The 19,787-nt window shown below is 37.9% G+C and overlaps 1 protein-coding gene across 1 annotated transcript; it reads left to right on the top strand.

Annotated features, from left to right (window-relative positions):
- Positions 1–449: 449 nt before the first annotated feature.
- Positions 450–12,463, top strand: TMEM71 (transmembrane protein 71). Its single transcript, XM_026842594.1, has 10 exons — positions 450–557; positions 3,607–3,664; positions 5,063–5,275; positions 6,112–6,269; positions 6,791–6,970; positions 7,414–7,489; positions 8,003–8,052; positions 8,225–8,297; positions 9,726–9,751; positions 11,308–12,463. Exons 1-9 carry the CDS (start codon positions 545–547, stop codon positions 9,730–9,732), a joined length of 828 nt encoding a protein of 275 aa, XP_026698395.1. The 5' UTR covers positions 450–544; the 3' UTR covers positions 9,733–9,751; positions 11,308–12,463.
- Positions 12,464–19,787: the final 7,324 nt, after the last annotated feature.

Here is a 19,787-nt window from a genome sequence, read left to right as displayed (position 1 = left end):
AATGCCTTGTTACTATACACATTGTTTTTTAGTAGCTGGATCATTTTCCTACATGAAAGCCCATCAAGCTTACAAGTATTTCAGTAAACAGAGTGATCTGGACATACCATGTTAAAGTTTTCTGACTGAAGCAGGAAAGTAAAGCTGAAACAAAAACCTGTGTCACTTGTTTTTATGAGGAAAGGTTCTGCCCTTGTTCCCCCTATCATCACTGGAGCAAAATGATATTTATAGTGTATCTTCTCTTTTGCAACAGCCTGCAAGAGTGTTCACTGGGCTAATCTTAATCTTCAGTTTGCTCTTCAAAATGAATGCTTGTGATGTGAGGCTACTTTACAGGAAGCATGACCTCATTCTGCCTCTGTGCCGCTGATTGCACAGGCTGTTTTCAAAAGGAAACAGAGGACTTCATAGACCTGCCTTTCCGAAGACCCGGGACTAATCTCTTCCAGGAAGCTGCAGAAGGAGCACCCTCCACTTATCATCTCTGAGGCTCTCGTGTTGATGATTGGAAACTTTTTTGCACACATGTGTTAATAGTGAAATGGATTTTCCAGGTTTGGAAGATTTTACACATCTTTATCTATTCATCTATCTGTCAGCTGAGGAATAACTAACCTTTGAATTCATTTCTGTATTACTCTTCAGGAAGTTTTGTATTTTTGTGAAAGTTGTTATCATTACCTGCAGGGAGAAAAGACTAGACTGTGCTTCACAAATGACTGATATGTGTGAACAAATAAAACTACCTTTGTAGACACTTAATTTGGTAGGTACAATAGAATAAAACCGGTTGACTGGGCTTTAGCTATTTTTAATAGTTAGCACTATATTTTAGTACATATTAATGTTTAGAATATAAACATGGACAGGGGAATGCTGGCTACCGACTGATGGCATCATTGGTTTAAAGATTAATTTCATTTTTGAGGGAAAGGTAATTAATACTAACTGTTTTGGACAATGACTTTTTGTTTCTGTTGCAACATAGGCTTTTGGGTGTTTTGAAATTCAAGTGGGGTTGTTGCCTTAAACTTTAATTCTTGACATAAAATATTGCTTCATTCACCTCAGATTCACTTTTAATGAGATTTCTTAAAGCTGTTGGTATTTTCTCATATCATAGTTTAAAGGTTCCATATTGATCCTCATTTTGTGGATGATAGATGTCATACTACTGATTCACTGTACAGTGGTGGTTGAGATGCTTTGTTTTGGCTTGCTTATATTGTTACTATAGCTTCTCATTCTATTAATAGCCAAGAAATGGGACTGAATATTAAGTGAAAGCAGAACACTGTGCAGTATTGTCAACAACATGATGTTTCCATGCTTTCTCCAGCATTGATTGAATTATGATTTTCAGGAACCCTCTTCATTAATGCATGAGACAAAAATTTTCATGATCAAGGGTAGCAAAAAAATCCATTAGACTGCCTGTTCTATGACTGTTTACAGAAGCTTGGTGTTATTACTTAAAATAGTTTGAAAGAAAACTACAACTGTTTATTAATGGTTCTTCAAAAGGGAAAAAGTCATCTCCTCCCCAGTAATGTATTTGTATATGTATAGATCTCTTTCTTTTATAAATGTATGTATATACTCTATTTTACCTTAAATTTTACTTCTGCAGAGGGTGGCAGATAAACAAGTGTCCTGCAGAGACATATCTTGCAAATTTATAAGACAATTCAAATTAGTAAAGGAAGGACTGTGGTTTGTTCTGCAACTTTGATCAGTGTGTGTCCACACTTCTTAGCAAAAGAACTACCCATATGTAAGAAGCTATTCTTAAAAGTTATTGGGTTTACTGGTTGCTACTTTATATTATCGTAACTGAGAAAATCACTTGCAATACAACTGTATTATGGGTTTCGGTAGTATAATTGATGCTGAGGTATACTTCTGCATCCATTTTCAAACAAATTTGCTCTAGAATCAATCACTTTTGCCTAAACAAGAATATGTTTATATATATATATATATATATATTGATGATACTATTTTACACATCCTAATTTTCAAACAAGACAAAATAAAATATAGTCCTGTTTCTTTTTAAACCCTTTTAAAGTTAATCTATATTAGCTGTTATCCCAGGGTGTCTGAAACAGTCCTTTTCAAGATGTATGAAATGTCACATGTAAATTTGTGCACATTCACCAGAGATTTTGATTAAAAAATTCTGTTGTGGAGGGGATTTTGTTTGACTGATAAGATTTGGGATTTTGCAGGTTTTAGTTTATATCCAGACCTACAAACCACCTGTCAAGTTCTTCCTGTATTTTCTTTTAGAGTTTGGATTAATTTCTTGGGTTTGAGTATAATATTTTTGCACGATTAAAAATCATGATTTTGCCTTAAATAAGATAAATAATTTCGGTAGCTAAATGTATATGAAAAAAAAATAGGTCTACAACATGTCAGGCTATGAAATACACCACTGCTCTCACGTTTGGTACAACTTGCTGCGTGACATTCTGACTTTTGCTACTTGATCATATCTCCACTGAGTTTCTTCCAATTGTCTCCTCAGTTGTTTTTGCAAGGGTTAGAGCATAATTTTCTCCTGGTATAGTGATTTTTTTTTTTTTCAAAGTGTAGGAGGAACAGTACGTATGGGAGTAGGGTAATAGGATTGATTTGTAAAAATTATCTTGGAAGGTTTTACTTCCCTTCTTTGGTGACCCTGCCTGGTCCCAATGCTCAGTCAGCCTTCACATCCAGGCTGTGACTGACAACTGAACTCCAAATCAGGATAAACAAGATTACCAGAATAGAAACACTGACCTTCATATGTCTTTTCTTTGCCTATTCTCATAACTGAACATTAAAAAATAATTCTCTTAGACCTATCTCCTCTCATAGGTGAATGATGGGCATTTACTAACTGTTATGAGCATGATGCTCTAAAGACACAGGAGAGGCAGGGTAATATAGGGAGAGATCATATATTTTATCTTTCCGTGTAATAACAGATATAAATTATCCCTATGGATAGCCATTGCTCATATTTTGTAAGATTGGTTCTGTCAGATGCTGAACATCTGGCAGCACTTTGCAGACTTGAGCCATGGTAATCCAGACAAATCCTATTTCCTTAGTCTTCTGCCACAATATTGTCAAATCTTTGACACTTTCACTGTCCCTGTGCCTGTTGTGCTACGTCCACAATTTTCATCTGAAAAATATATGGTAATGCTAATGGTGGCACTCCTATTCTACTCTGTATCTATTGTCAGTACATGTACTATCTTTGTCGTGAAGCAGAATTCTGGGAAAACACCATTAAAATTACTGCAGATATTGCATTTGTGTCCATAATTATTTCTCTCAAGGTTGTAAGCTGTGCAGGGTACAAATATCTGATTATGATTGGCTTTGATTTTGTGTTTTCCTGGTTGAAATAACTTTGCTATAAACACTAGGTATTTCCCCCATTCTTTCATTTGTTTTATCTCCTTTAATCTCTCCCTAATTTAATTTTCTTTTTTAGCTTCTTTTGTGATATTTTTGATATGCACAAGGCACCTGTCAGTGAAAACCTGTCAACTGAGCAGTCAGTGGATATGATAACAACTCCTTGTTTGGCCTTTGCCTCTGCAGGTTCAACAGCATTTAATGGAGAACACAGACACAGCCTCTCACAATGTATTTTTCCAAGGTATTGAGGAAAATTCTATTTGTTTAATTTTATTTTTATTTTGTTGAAGATTTTGTAAAATCCCTTTGAGGCCAGTTAGAATTGATACTAATTTAATTACTGTTTTAAATGGAAGTTCAGAAATACTGCTGTAGAGATTGGAAGCACTGACATTGCCATTACAAGGTTTTGGAGTATCTGTTCCACCTGCTTCTCCCTCCACTGAAATTATTGTATCCCTCTGTGACATGCCATATGTGATAGTTAAACCTGCTTCTGAAACCACATCAGCCTCTGAATCAATCCATTTTCTTATTTCGTTCCATGGATGTCACTTAATGGCCACTTGGATCTCAAAAGGATTGAGGAGAAAGGGCTAAACATGAATCCAATTTTACTTGAGCTAAGTAAAATGTCTACAGCATTTAGATTCTTTCACCTCTGTCACTACTCACTTCTATTTTAAATACCACGTAGTGTATTTTTCTGTGCTATATTTAATCTCAAAATCAATTGCATTTCAGTGCTGGGTGGAGTTGTCACTATGCGTAGACTTTAACCTATGTTGTTCTAGCTGCATGGTATTCTAGGATTTGTAAGAATTAGAAGTCATGTATCCTTAAATATCATAATAGAATCATAGGATCATAGAATAACAGATTGGAAGGGATCTCACAAATCATGTGGTCCAACCTGTCTTGTCAAAATCACTGTCCAGACAAGATGGCCCAGCACCCTGTCCAGATGAATCTTAAAAGTGTCCAGTGTTGGGGAATTGACCATTTCCCTGGGGAGATTATTCCAGTGGCTGATTGTTCTTATTGTAAAAAATTTTCCTCCTGTGTCCAATCGGAATCTCCCCAAGAGTAACTTGTAGCCATTACCCCTTGTCTTTTCCATGTGACTCCCTGTAAAAAGGGAGTCTCCATCTTCTTTGTAGCCACCCTTTAAATACTGGAATCTGCATTAAGTATGGCTGGGTTATAAAAAGCAAATAAATCTTGCCTAGTTCAGAGGCGCTCACGCTGGCACCATTTAGAGTAACTCAGAGAAGCAAAACAATGGAATACCTCTGACAGATCCAGGTAGGTGTAGATGTGGCAGGAATCCTTTGCCAAGAGAACTGCCACAGAAAGACACCATGCACTTCTCAATTCAAGCTGGCTCCATGCATTCATGAAATGCTCCACCTGGAATGAAGCTCCCCTGTAATCTGACGCTCTGGAAAGTGTGATGCAGGCACACTCTAGCTGGCTGAAACCCCCTAGGTCCAGAAGTAATATCATTATATCCACATATTTTAGCTCTATATCATTACTAGCTCCCATCAGCTGGTAATGTAAAGTCACTATTATTAAATCATGGGTTTGCTCTGTCTAGACATTCACTGACTTAAAGGGTTTCATTTCTCCTTTTCAGTTACGCTTGTGCCTTTTTGGATGATGACCCTGCCTATGAGTGTTGTTCCACAAGTCCTCTGACAGGCTCCCTTTCCCCATGTCGCCACAGCCCTCGACTGCTTTCTAATGGTTATTACGTTTTGACAGAAGACAGTTTTCTGACTGATGAAGAGGGCAACATCACACTGACACCATCTCAGACAACTGTTAGATATAAAGAGAATTTGGTTCGGTAAGTGAACTATAGGCAGATTTTACTCAATGTTGGCAATTGCCTCCACATCTCTGGATTTACCTGGAGGTATCTGTGTGGCGGTCTACATTTTGCTTGGCATAAGATCAGCATTGCTTCCTAATGAGAACATCTCAATTGATTTAGTTTAGAGAGTGCAGTGATTGAAATAGCTTGATTTTCAGTCATGTCTAATCTTGCTACTCAAAAGCTCTTCAATACACAGTTGTTGCTATAATTGCAGTTGTGTCCAATAAAGAAAAAGGAGACCCAATGGGGTGTTACCATGATACCAAATAAGAAAAAATTGTGTGTATATATATATACATATATGTATATATAAAACTCATATATATATATATATATATATATATATATATATAAATAAAAAATATATGGTCCTGGAATTCTTACTCAGGAAAAAATCTCTCTTGATTTCAGGGGAACAGCTGTTTAAGAAGGTATATAATATGTAGTTTAAAAAAGTTGAAATACAGTGGATTCAAGCTGCACCAAATGGGGTATGGTAGGGTGATACTCATGGGTAGCATGAGACCACTCAGAGCAGTATCAGAGCCCAATAACTGTTGTATCATCTGGTAGCACAATATCTAGTATCACAACAGCATGAGATACTGCCATGCTGCTAATACATTCCCTGACATTATTGCAGGGTGAAGCACTCATTCCTGGTGACATACCCAGGGTCAAGAACAGAGCTAGAACAGCACCCAAAACCTGGTTCTTTCATGTCAGTCTTGCAAGCTTTAGAACTATGTCCCAGCTCAACAAGAATAATCAAGTCTATTCCTTGACAACGTGTCTGTTTTTTCTAGCGTATTCAGGCGAAGGAAGAAAATCCGTCGCTCTCTGGCCAGCTTGTTGAACCTCAGCACCTCCAGTTCATGGCCCAGCAGCAATATGGATTCCTCCCATGTAGATGATCCTTGGCCTGATGGATGCGATAAACTAGAAGCCAGTCAGAGTGATACTGGTAAGCCCTGACAGGTACCAAGTAATCAAGCTACAGCAGTACAGTCTATATTTAGAGGGACTTGGGTATCTCTTTCTATAGGTTTTGCAGGAGTTGTCTGACGAGATGTGCAGGTAGAAGGTTTGCAGGTTACAGAATTGTAAGTGGTGAATTGAGCTCTTGGCATTAAAACAAGAGTATGAGTCCACAAAAACATTTGTGCCAAAACCGCATTTTTAGACTGATTTTGAATCTGAAGTCATGACCAGTGATATTCATACTGGTGTCATTAATATCTGGCATTGTCTCCCTTCACTTGGGTGTTTTAATAACTTCATTGTGTTATGCTCTATGCAGTTTTGTCTTTACTCTGCATATTTTCTCCTGCATACATTGAACCTGCCAATTCCCTAACCTTAGCAATTTGGAAACCTCCCTGTGACTAAGTAATTAACATCCCTCCCCCCAAAAAAAAATTGATCAATGCAAAGTCTCAAAGCTCTTCTTTTGTGCAATCTCAGTTACGCATACATTTTTTGTAGGTGATTCTGACTTTTTTTCTGAATATAATAGTCATGTGCCACAAAGGCAAACTCCAGTATCTAATGGAGCCCCTCTCACCAAAGATGACGAGTTTCTTCTGCCTGAGAAACCATTCTGTGCTTCAAAATCCTGCTCTCCATTTATGATAAATGCAAATGGAGAGACTTTGAGCCATGCAGGTATGTTACATTGTATGTTACATTGTTATTCTGATATGCCTCATTTTTAGAGTCTTGAAATTGGTATTTACTTGCTTACTCCTCCCTGGTTCCATCTTTTCCTCTCCTATTTTCAGTGATAAATGGAAAAAGAAAAAAGTGAAGAGGAAATGGAGGAAAGGGCAGGGGAACAAAAACTGAAACAGGCAATTATTCAGAAAGGCTTGTTTTCTGAGAGCATGGCAGGCACAGTGTCTCTATGGCTGGGGGGGAGAAAGGCTCCTAGAGACAACCAGGGCATAAAAATTAGGTTTACGCTTTGAATCATTCTAGGCAAATTCTCTTAAAAAAAAAAACTGAAGAGACTGGCCTCACAGGCTGAAGGTAGTCTTTGCAAACACCTCCTGTCATATATTTACTTTCCTGAAAACTCATTAAAATTATTTTCCTTATTTTTGTTTTAGAATCCAGGAGAGTGCAAAATGTCCTTTCTCAGATGGTTGCACTGATCACATGTTTAATCATTTCAATATGCATAAGGTAATTTTTTTATTTGTTGTTTCTGATATTAATACTCCATTTCAGTTGGTGAATAAAACATAAATTAAGGGTCACATTTTCACAGTTAGATATAACTTTTAATATTTTTTCATATGATAGTTGATGTAAGCAGATATCCAAGATATACAGATATGCACAAAAATAGGAAATATATATGCAGATATGAAAAGTACTTCGTCAGGTGTGCTTGGACAGGGGTTTTGAAGGGCTGAGTAAAATCAGAATGGATCCATATCTTTCTAAGTGACCAATATGGGTGTTTCACTCAGTCTGGAAATGCTGAGGTCTTTCTTTATAGGAGATTATCCTCAGTAGATTAAGTAATTAATTTTCAAATTAAATTTCAAATTGCAGTTCACGTATCAGAGTTCAGAGGGTTCATCTGCAAGAACCTACTCTCCTCCTCCCATCCAGGCTACATGTCTATTAATATGCATCCTTTTTTTTTTTTTTTTTTTTTTAAAACGTTTATGGGTATTGTTATGTTCTCAGATACTTTCTGGGAGGATTGTCTGCCACGTTGTTGCTGATAATTTTAGTTTGTAAGTACAGACTTTCTTTATATTCAACACACAATATTTTACTAAGTCACATCTGAGGATTAAATACATCCTTGGATGTACATCCATGGCTCTTACTGATGATAACAAGAGCAATATGGGGACAGAATGTAACTTTCAGTCAGTTACAGGACATTGCATTTAAATTTCACAGGTCTTTTGTCCCAAGATGCTGCTGTGTCATCTTCCTTCAGTCTTGACACATCTTTCAAAACAGCTAAGTTTTGGTAAGTGACTCTAGCATCATGTAATGAATAGAGGAATTTAGAAATTTTATATTAAGAAGAGGTAGGAGAGATTCCTTCTGTTGTTTTCCTGTCAAAGGATGGAAGACATGATCTGAAGTTACTGATGGAGGATTTGGCTTTTCCTGTTACTGATTTTTATTCATAGAAACTGTTTATTTTGAAAACCTTCCTTTTCATAATGTGCAATATATGTTGTAACACATACTTGTTAGCTTAAAAGGAAGATAAACCTAATATGCCATAACATGAAGATGCAGATACAGAGCAAGGTTAGTAACTTATGAATCCAGAGGTGTGCTTTCAAGCCTTGCACTGAAGTCCAACCCCAGGTCAAAAAAGCCTTTATTTTTGTCTGAAAAAAATGAAAACAGCTAACTATGCTGCTAGCCACATTACCACCTTCCAGGGACTACAGAATTGATATGATTTGGCCCCATTACGTTCAGGACAGAGCTTTGCCTTTGGCTTATAATGTGGTCTGATAAATGTCTTAGTAAGAAGTATTAAATCAGTCTGAGGAACTGATTTAAGGTGCTGATGTTGCTGTTTCTGACTGCTTTATTTCAAAGTTTTCCACAGAGATGTAGCTTCTAAATCCTTCTGGAGAAGAAGACTTAGATATATAGAAGGTCTGAATTATATCTTTAGAGCAAGCTCATACATAGGCCTCCATGCTGAAGGCATGTACGTATATGCTGGATTTGTGAATTATTCTTTCACTTTTTACAAAGCAAAATATTATTTTAAGCCTATACAATCTAAAATCTGCTAAGAATAAAAACATTTGGGTTTATCTGAATTTTTATGTGGTGAAAGTGAAGCTCAAAAGGATACTGTTTGATTCTGAAACTGTGTCAGGGTTCAGGAGTTCAGTGTATTCCAAGGGCACCAAGACAGTCTGGCAGACCTCTTAGCCTTTGAATTGCATATATTGGAAGTTAGAAACAACAAGGCACAACTTGGAGAGCCACACTGCAATGATAACCTGAGATTTTGAGCATCCAAGGGCTTTAGCACAACACCATTGATGCACAAGGATGACATGTTACAGTTTGTTATTAAGTCATTATTCCCTAAAAAGACAACACCACTAGGTTAGGACTAGCGTGTTTCAAGTGCATGCTCCAAAACAGGGCTTTCTGACTTCCTGAATAGTTTAGTCCTGAGTCATAAATAAAGCTGTTCTTCACAAGAGGAAAACAAATACACTCTAAGAGCTCTTTAGTCACTGGCATTCAGAGAATACCTCTTTTATGCTCCTCACAAGTGAGAAGTTACCTGCTCAAACAGGTAATCCTACATCTTAACTAAATTTGGCAAATCACAACCTGCATATATAGTCACTATAACAAACTGTAGTTTAATTCAAGACATACAAAAATGTATGCTTTATTTTTCTTCCCCCAGGAAATAATCAGAAAGAAGAGTAACCGGTGAGTATATGTTTAAATTTACGAAGAATTCCTCTACATTTGGGGTGACCCATGTTAGAAAACAGGTTCAAGCATGCCAGAAAGATTCCCTGGACTTTTCATTAAAAGGTTTAACTGCAGGACCCTTTCCAGTCCACTGCAAATTGCTCCACTTTGCTCTATAAAACTCTTCTTTGAATTTATTTGGTTGAAATATTTTTTATTGTTTGACAACAGTTGCTAAAGAGTGTAAGCTGTTAAACAACTGCTGTGCTTCAGCACAGAGAAAACATGTTTTTCAGTAATGGGCAAAGCAAGTCCTCCTTTTTCCAAGTTTAAACTGAATGGTAGTGCCAGGTGCGGTACTGCCCTAACTTGGTATCACTCTACTGAGAAGGAGTGTAGCAGGATCAACATGTATTAGTCCAGAATATCTGGAAGACATTTACAGATTCTTTTCTTCCTTATTCTTTTTTCAGTCAAGCCTCATCCTCAGTCTCCAGTTTCTGTTTACCAAGCATTTCTAAGTTACGGTGCAGCTCAGGACCTTTAAAACAAGAGCACTGATTTATTTGTACTTGGAGCTGGCCACCCCAGTCCTGACTCTGTTATTTCCTTTATCTCTTTACTTTGAAAAGATAAAAATGAAAAGAAGGAACTAAGTGGAGCTATTCCAGGGTTTGCATTCCTTACAGTGTGGATAAAACAGCCTTGTTCATCAGATTGCTGGATGAGTGCAGTTCAGCTTCTGAAATCTAAAGGCATCTGTACAGCTGCAGACACAACTTGGGAAACCTTTGTCAGTCCTCAGAAAGAGGATGTTCAAACTGAGCATTTTAGAATAATATTCTGGCATTTGATCACTTTGCAGACTTACTAAAGCCTATGATGAAAAATACATCCTATTGATCCAGTGGGCCAAGCAGTGGACGCTAGATATGGCACTTCTTAAAGCCTGTTTATGTAAGGGCTGCACACCAGAACTTTCAAGTTGTCTGATTTAGAAAGCCAGTATCATTATTAATCAAAGCAGGTACTACAGGATGGAGAATGTAACTAAATACAGACTGGCACAGGATACTGAGAGACAGGACCTCCAGCATTTCAAAACAAGCTTGTCTCTTGCCTTTTGTAGAAACTCCAAAGCAGATAGTTACCTCTATATTTCAAAATCAGTTCACTAACAGTTTTCATTTTTCTTTCTCCTCAAATTTGTTTTCCTTAGCATCAAACTACTTGATACCTCCTTATTGTTACACATGCTCCTGTGGAAAAAAAATAACAGAATTGCTAGTATTCTTCCTTCAAAATGTAATTCTTTATATTTATTTTGGTCAAACTGAGAGTGAGGCAATACTTGTTGGTGACTATCTGAAAGCAGTCATCTGAAACAATTGCTGTACCTCTAGTCTCTTATGTCAGTTAAATGCTATGTAGGCATGGGGTCCCACAAACATTTTGATAATAAATTGATGGTTAAAAGTGTTTTGTAATCCACATGAAAACATTTTTTTTAATTAAAAAATTATGTCTTCCCATACTTTATATATCAATTTTTTGTAACAACATGCTTTCAGAGATAATGGATTTGCATAGTGGTTCCCACATATTTCAGAAGCTTTATTGTCTCCTGTGTGTGCATTATGAAAAAAGAAGAAAGGAAGAAATAAATATTATTGGAAGGAAAGCACTCCTCAGAAAACCAGGAATCAGGATGTGGAGAAGCAGTGATGAATTTGAATTACCTGGATTCCCTTACAAAAATACGAGACCTGCAGGTTATTTACTTTGGAAACACTGAGCCCTATTTTTCAGCTTGGATCTTTGCTACAACAGAGACTAAATTACACATACAATCTGTGGGTAACCAAAACCTGTTATCTTGTGACTCCAGGCTTTTAATAATCTGCTTCTTAAAATATCTCCCTCTATGCCACTTTATCTAGGACAACATGGATTTCATCTTCCCGTGCAACAAAACAATGATAATGTGTGAGGACTCTATTGCCCATTAAATCAATCCATAACTAGTGCTGCTTCTAGTCTGCTTGTCTCCTGTTGTGCTAAAAGCAGAGCTAGCACAGACCCCGCTGGTAAAGCAGACATGAAATGCTGCCTGCGGAAGGGCTGGGTCTGCCCATGGGGTACAATCAGGCTGGCAGGCAGAATACCAGGGGTTTGAAAACTCTGCAGCAAAAGTGCACAAACAAAAGGTTCTGGTGGAAGAAAGAATCGACAAAACTGAAACACCACTGTCTGTCCAAATCTATGTCCAAACCAAACTCAAGCAAGTTATAGATGTATTTCTAGCATCAAAATTCTGAACAAGTGATGCAATGAGGAATAGAGTACTTGCAGTTAAGTTCAAATGTACATTTCTTTTTCAAAGTGTAAATATATGATGGTTATATTTTGAAGATAAACATAAACAGCTCAGCATTAAGAGCTCAGAGAGGGAAATTTCACCCAAAGTACCAATTTTGCATAGTAATTTAATTTTGACCAGTCCATTAAATGGACTTTATATGAATGCAGACCATCTGATCTTACAAGACCAGGTTTTATAGTTTCAGTAAATGGCAAAAATAGGATGCTCTTCTTCATAAAACTGATGTATTATGTAACTATAATAGTAGTTCTAATACTTATCCTCATATTTGCTTGTAGTTAATACATCTGAATAATTTTGTTTGTATTAAATAATTCTGCTTCTTTATTTTAACTATGGAGACAACTGAGAGTGAACATAATTGTGTAATATCTACAAATATTTTGTTACCTATTTTATTGCTACTTGTAATAGGTCCATTACTAAATGCATTCTTTAAACTAAAGGATTATAAAGAAAGCTCTTTAGGGTTTAAATAACCTCCTGGAATAATAATCTGGAAAATGAAATCCTATACTGAGAGAAAAGTCTAAGATTGCAATTACCCTGCAGTCATTGCAGTGATTATGCTGAAAAACTAGAAAAGCCTGAGTTCACTGTAAACTGGTGAAGAAAAAGCTGATTCAGCTTGCCAGGAATTTGTTCTAAAATGAATTTCTATAATCTGTCTTTGAATAAATATAAACTGGAAATTGGAATTGGTGTGATCTGGAGAGAAGGAAGTTCTGGGACAATTTGGCAGTTGGAGTTTGAGGGCTGAAAATAAGATGCTTGGAATCTGTTAAAATCTGCCCTCCATGATATTCATTAATGTTGAATTGACAAAGTTCTATTCAATTACCAGACTGGTGAGCTTTGGTAGTTGCCTTCCATATATTCCAATGGACATAAAAGGAAACCTTGTATTGTTTCTTTGAAAAGAGGCACAGTAATATGTTATGTTCAATCCCATTGGATGAAAAATTTAAGCCAGAAAATGTCTGACAAAAAAACTGAATACATTTTCTAACCTAAGTATTTAAATTCCGACTTTCAGAGGTAATTAGTATTTGCAGCTTCTGTTAGCTGGAGAATCAAGCCTAGAATAATTGTGAAATGTAATTGTAGCAAAGTAAAACCACTTGTTGATTAATGATTAACTAGCACATCTACAAACAGAGAAAACATCTAGAATTTTATGTTTCTGTCCCCAGTGATTACAGTTACTCCACTTTAATATATTTAGAAAAAGAGAATGAAAGAAGAATTTCATTATATAGATTTATAACCCTTGTACATTATCTCATTCTGTTTGTTGCTATTTTTTTTTTTACCATTACAACTTGTCGTATACTCTTAGTTCTTGCTGTCTTCAGCTGAATTTCAGGGTCATTCTTGAGTATATATCATGTAGTGCTTTATAGCAGGAATGTTCATGTTGAAAGGAACAGGAGCAAGCACAATAATAATATTTATGGCATCCCTTAGTTTACAGTGTTCCTAGTCTGTGAGAAAGTCTGATTTGTATTTATCCCGAAAGCATTACTCACAGAAGCCAAACCCTACAAAGATTAACATTTTTTATTAAAATGTTATGGAATAAACCATACTGGTACAGAATATAGGTATGGTCATTTAGTCCAGTTCTGCAGAATCTGCTCCTCAATGTAATTTTTTGTGAAATAGCTGCAGTGATTTGTAAACCCCTGTTCATTTTAATATACACTGAGCAAAACTGTTACTTCATTTTATATTATTTACTTTTTACAGTTTCTTATGCTGCCCACTTTTTTTCCTTATGTCTGGCATTTACTTTTCAGTAAAGTTGTGTCTGTTTGCATTTCTTCCTGTATTAGAGGGTGTTGTCAGTACTGAGGATTATTATTAGGAATTGCATGTATTTCAATTAATTTGTTATTTGTGAGCTAGATTGTGTGCTCTTTAGGACAGGATTTTTTGGTACTTTGGTGTGAACATGAAAGCCTAATTTTGTCACAGTTACTAAGTAACTGTTACCACCATAGACTATAATAATAATAATAATAATAATAACAACAGCAACAACAATAATAATAACAGTGAAACCCAAACCAATAATAATAATAATAATAATGTAATAGGAAATAAATAGAAAGACATAGGTTCAGATTCTAAGTGGGTATCAATTGGCTGATCTCCACCAGCTAAGATTCTGACCTGCAGCATTTTAAGAGCTAAGATTTGTCCATGGATATCCATTTGCTGGGTCTGCAGCACCTTACCTGAGTATATACTAACAGAGTGAACACCTGTTCAAAATACTTCTGATGCACTGTAATAATAATGCTATAAAGCTTATTTTTTTGTCATGACAGAAATATATTTTATATTGAATTGTTTTATGCATTTAACAAATAAACTTTTAATGTATTAAAGCAGTAAAGCGAATTTCTTCAGGGAAAGCACACCAGATAGGACCTTTTTCTTTCTTTCTCAACTCCATTCTCCTGTTTGTAATGTGGCTCATTACATTATCTCTGTCATGTACGCTGCTTCAAGTTAAGAATTTGGGCTTGTGCCATGTAAAGCTCTTAGTACATAATTTGAGTGAAAAATATCTGCATGAAAATAATGAACACAATAAGGTCAATGTATGTAAATACAAAATGTGTATTTAATTTGAAAATAAATTTATGTATAAGTCTCTTGAGAAGTTGTACAACACCATACCTGCAAGTTACATCAAATCTGTATACATACACTGTGTTGATGTAAGGGCTGCAAACGTTTTGTTCAATGAAGTATATTGTAAGAGCAGCTCACATATAGGTCTGCACGCTGAAAGCATGTAGATGTGCTTTCTAGCATACACATGCTAGAAAGCATGTGTATGATGTGCTGGATTTATCAGTTTTCATTCTTTCAAATTTACGCAGCAGAAAATTCTTCCAAGCATATAAAATATAAAAATCTGCAAAGGATGAAAACATTTGGTCTTATCTGAATTTTTATGTTGTGAAAGTGAAGCTCAAAAGGATACTGTTGATTCTGAAACTGTGTCAGGGTTCAGGAGTTCAGTGTATCCCAAGGGCAACAAGACAGTCTGGCAGACCTCTTAGCCTTTGAATTGCATATATTGGAAGTTAGAAACAACAAGGCACAACTTGGAGAGCCACACTGCAATGATAACCTGAGATTTTGAGCATCCCAGGGCTTTAGCACAACACCACTGATGCTCAAGGATGGTGTATTACACTTTGTCAGTATGTCATTATTCCCAGTAAAATCAAGGTCATGGATTATAAGGCTCATTCTGAAGAGCCTGCAGTTTGAAGGACAAGAAACCAGTGTGATTATCCTACTTCAGCATCTAGCTTTGCTGATGTGTACTAGGCTACCAGGTTAGGACTAGCATGTTGCAAGTGCATGCTCCAAAATATGGCTTTCTGCCTTCCTGAGTAAATAGTTTAGTCCTGAGTCATAAACAAAGCTGCTTTTCACAGGAGGAAAACAAATACACTCTAAGAGCTTTTTAGTCACTGGCATTCAGAGAATACCTCTTTTATGCTCATCACAATTGAGAAGCTACTTGCTCAGACAAGTAGTCCTCCAGCTTAAGTACATTTGGCAAACCAGGACCTACATATATATTGATTATAACAAACTGTGGTTTAAATCAGGATTTACAAGTACAAGAGTTTGGAATGAAGTTGAACCAGGAAGAAGGGAGTGGTGGAGGGAAGGTGTTCTTAGATTTGTTATTATTGCTCATTATTGTGCTCTAATTGGCAGTAAATTAAATTAATTTCCCCAAGTCAAGTGTATTTTGCCCACGAAGGTAATTGGTGTGTGAACTCCCTGTCTCAATCCATGAGCTTTTCATCATATTTTCTCGCTCTGTCATGTTGCGGAGGGGGAGTGAGAGAGCAGCTGGGTGGACACTTGGCAGATAGCCAAGGTCAGCCCACCACACCTTAGTGTATGGCAATTTATTTAATTGTGGATTTTATTTTTCTTTCTTCAGAACTATTGTATAGAATCTGCAAAAGCAATTAAAAAACACCATGCTTTTAGCATAATGAAATAATATAAGTATTTCTGTGCAGTACAATGTAGACATAGTTTTTAAAATACTGGACACAGCATGAACAAGATTTTTTTTCTTCTTTTTCTTGAACACGATGACACTGATTATTAGCTATGCTCTGAAGTACAAAAAATAATATTCCTAGGAAAAGGTGCAGCTCTAAATGTCATTATTTGAAGGGGTCTGCAATTTAATATGTAAATGGGTAGGTAGGGGAAGGCCTCACCAGTGGCTCTTTAATCTCAGTGGCTCTGTGGAGATGCCTTGGGCCACATGGTGGTGCCGGCCAACCAGCTGTGTAAACATCCCCGTCTCAGCGTGGATTTGTTACTTACTCAGACAGAGCAGGACAAGTACTACAGAGTTAAACTAAACTGTATAATCTACTTCTGCTCTCTTGTGTCACATTATCTCCACAAATCTTAGTTGCTTTAACTCGATGACACCTCCTTTCTCCTATCCTCTAAATAGCACTACAATTAGAAAGTTGCAGAGTGGCTGTGAGGTGTTCCATGTATTACATCAGAGGGAAATGCCTTAATAAATTAATTTGATCGTTTAAAAATATCCTACAGCCTTATTTAAACTTATATGTGAATTTCCTGTTAGTAGAAGATGAGCATTAGGTTTGATTAGACCTGTAGTTTAATGACTATCTGTGTTAGCAAAGAGGTATGAAATACATACTGACTTTCCACTTTGATCCAATGACAATTGTGCTAGTTTGTGTTCTGCAACTGAAGTTTTGGAGACATTGATGAGGGCTGCTACAAGTTTGTGATAGAGGCATGACATGGCAATGAACAAGATATATGAACTTACAAAGAAGAAAATAAGAGTTTAAGTATTAAAGAAACCCCAATTCATTATCTTGTGATCAAATCTACATTAGATCAGACTAGTTCTCGTCTGCTGAATTGGACTGTGATACCGAAAAGCCGGTCAAGGAAAAACTCTCTAAGACTCAGAATCAGAGCTTTAGAAAGCAGGCATTCTTTACTGCAGTGCTGGGTGCACGGGGGATCGCTCCTCCACAAGCGTGCACACCAAGCCCCTCAGATTTACCACTTAAATGCGGGTACCTTATACATATTCATAGGATTGCACAACACAAACATACACATTAACTATTAAGGCGTGGTTAGTCCAAAACACTTTATCAGCAGTTTTAAAATAATCATGTCACTCATGTGCCTGCGCATTGCCTCCAGGTGATGGTCTTCAGGGGTCTTCAGGAGGAAGGCCAGTAGTCTTCGTCATCACCTTTTCCTCAATTTTGACATCACCAGCCCCTAAAAGCCGGACCCCTCTGACTAAATCCTTCATCACCCACCTTATCTGAAGTGGGATGTCTGTTATCTTCTGTTGCCAGGGGCTGGGCCTAATCCTTTGGGTCATACAATGCACATTATCTTCTGTCACCATGGTTCCACATCTTCTGTCCTTAGGGCCTTTATCTATTTATGTTTATGCGAGTTTCTTTGTTCCTACAGCTCAGAAACTCCTTAGCTTAAACAGACAACTCTTAGGCCTACTACAACCATCTTACTAGTTATGTGCTAAATTTCTTAACATTTCATATATCAACTGAACTCAAACTGGTGGTCAGCAGGTCAGGATTAGATGAAGGACTCCATAAAGCTCATTAGCGATGGCTTGAAACACGTAGTCCCATCCAGTTTCTTGGAGGTTTAGTGTGACATAACTTTGCCAGTTTGGAACCTGTTTAATCAACTATGTGAAGCAATGCTACAGCGTTGTATTAACTGCAAAACAGAAAATGTCAGACATGAGAATTTCTGTAGCTGTCTGACCAGCTGCCTGAAGCCTCCAGCTGTAACTCTAACTTATTATCTTTGTTAGAAAGTAACTTCACTGAGAGTGAAGTTATAGTATGGTAATGGCAGGAGAGAGTCCACAGAAACCTGCAGGAGGGCGTAACTCTGTGTCCACAGCATGAGAAATTTTAGACTGTTGTTTGACCTGATCCGAGTTAAATATAGTGATAAGAGATATCTTGAGGCAGCAGCCTGCTGGGAGAATGTGAGGACAGGAGCCAGCAGTGTGCCCAGGGGGCCAAGAAGGCCAATGGCATCCTGGCTTGTGTCAGCACTGGCGTGGCCAGCAGGGACAGGGAAGGGATCTGAGCCCTGGGCTCGGCACTGGTGAGGCCGCCCCTCGATTCCTGTGTTCAGTTTTGGGCCCCTCACTACAAAAAGGACATTGAATGACTCGAGTGTGTCCAGAGAAGGGCAATGGAGCTGGTGCAGGTCTGGAGCACAGGTCGTACGGGGAGAGGCTGAGGAAACTGGGGGATTTAGTCTGGAGGAGGCTCAGGGAGACCTTATAGCCTGAAAAAGCTGTAGTGAGGTGAGTGTTGGTCTCTTCTACCAAGTAACAAGTAATAGGATGAGAGGGAACAGCCTCAAGTGGTGCCAGGGGAGGTTTAGTTCGGGTATTAGGAAAAATTTCTTCACTGAAAGAGTTGTCAAGCACAGGCTGCCCAGGGAAGTGGTGGAGTCACCATCTGTGGAGGCATTTAAAAGACGTGTAGATGTGGTGCTTAGGGACATGGTTTAGTGGTGGGCTTGGCAGTGTCAGGTTTATGGTTGGACTCGATCATCTTAAAGGTCTTTCCCAACCTAAACAATTCTGTGATTCTATGTTAATCACAGCAACAGGTGGCTTGCACAGAAAATAGAAAATGTGCTTTCTGCCCAAAATTCATTAGGCAAACTAGTTAATGAATATGCAGGAGGACAAAAGTATTGTATAAGGATAGACAAAAGATATATGCCTGAGGAAGAGTCATTTCATATAGCATTGCTCGGCCAAAGAAAGGGGTCAGGAGCAGCCCGAGTAGCAGAAATCTTCCTTGTGGATTATACTGAAAGGGCTCAAACCCATGAATGTCTGATTAAGACTAACCTGTGATGCATGAAATTTTTGCTTTTGTTTGTTTCCCAAGGACTCCTCAACTGTTCTCCCTAGGCCTCTGTGTCTGTCTATACAAAAGTTAATCGCTTCCTCTATAACTCCTTCAACGGGCACTTGGGCAAACTGAGGTAAGGGGGAACTTGAACAAAAGGGCACAGAGGTACAATCTAGGGAGGGTGATCTCGCCGATTTAGGAAGAAGACACCTGGGCTTTACCTCACAGCCATGCTTTGGAAAGGGCTGACACCGTGAAGAAGACCACGTTCTTCTTCCCTCGACCACCGAAAACCCTCACTCTATTTTTACTACGGATGGTCGGACGATGTAAATGAATTCTGGGAATTTATTATCGTAAGACACCCCTTTCCAGGAAATCTAATGAATATGTATGATATCTGTGTATCTAAACTGATGTCCCTTGCTAGTTCGGGGGAGCTCTTATGATGGAGAATCCCCGCGCTGCTAAGAAGGAATATCTGCTCGACGGTTCTGTTGGATTCTGACTGCTGAGCGAACTCCTTCGCTTCACGACGAGCGCCATTTTGCTTCTCGGGCAGCCTCGCCAGCGCTGCGGGCTGCTCCGGCATAAAGGCACGTCAAAGCGGGTACAGAGAAAGCACCGACCCTGCCGGGCGGCGGGCGGCGGGGCCGGGGGAGGCCCGGGGGGGCCCGGGGGGGCCCGGGGG

This window comes from Athene cunicularia (genome assembly GCF_003259725.1).
Source record: "Athene cunicularia isolate RWA chromosome 2 unlocalized genomic scaffold, athCun1 chr2_part1, whole genome shotgun sequence".
NCBI classification, from domain to species: Eukaryota; Metazoa; Chordata; class Aves; order Strigiformes; family Strigidae; genus Athene; species Athene cunicularia.
The sequence above is the reverse complement of the archived record's forward strand: the minus strand, read 5'-3'. Positions and strand labels throughout refer to the sequence as shown.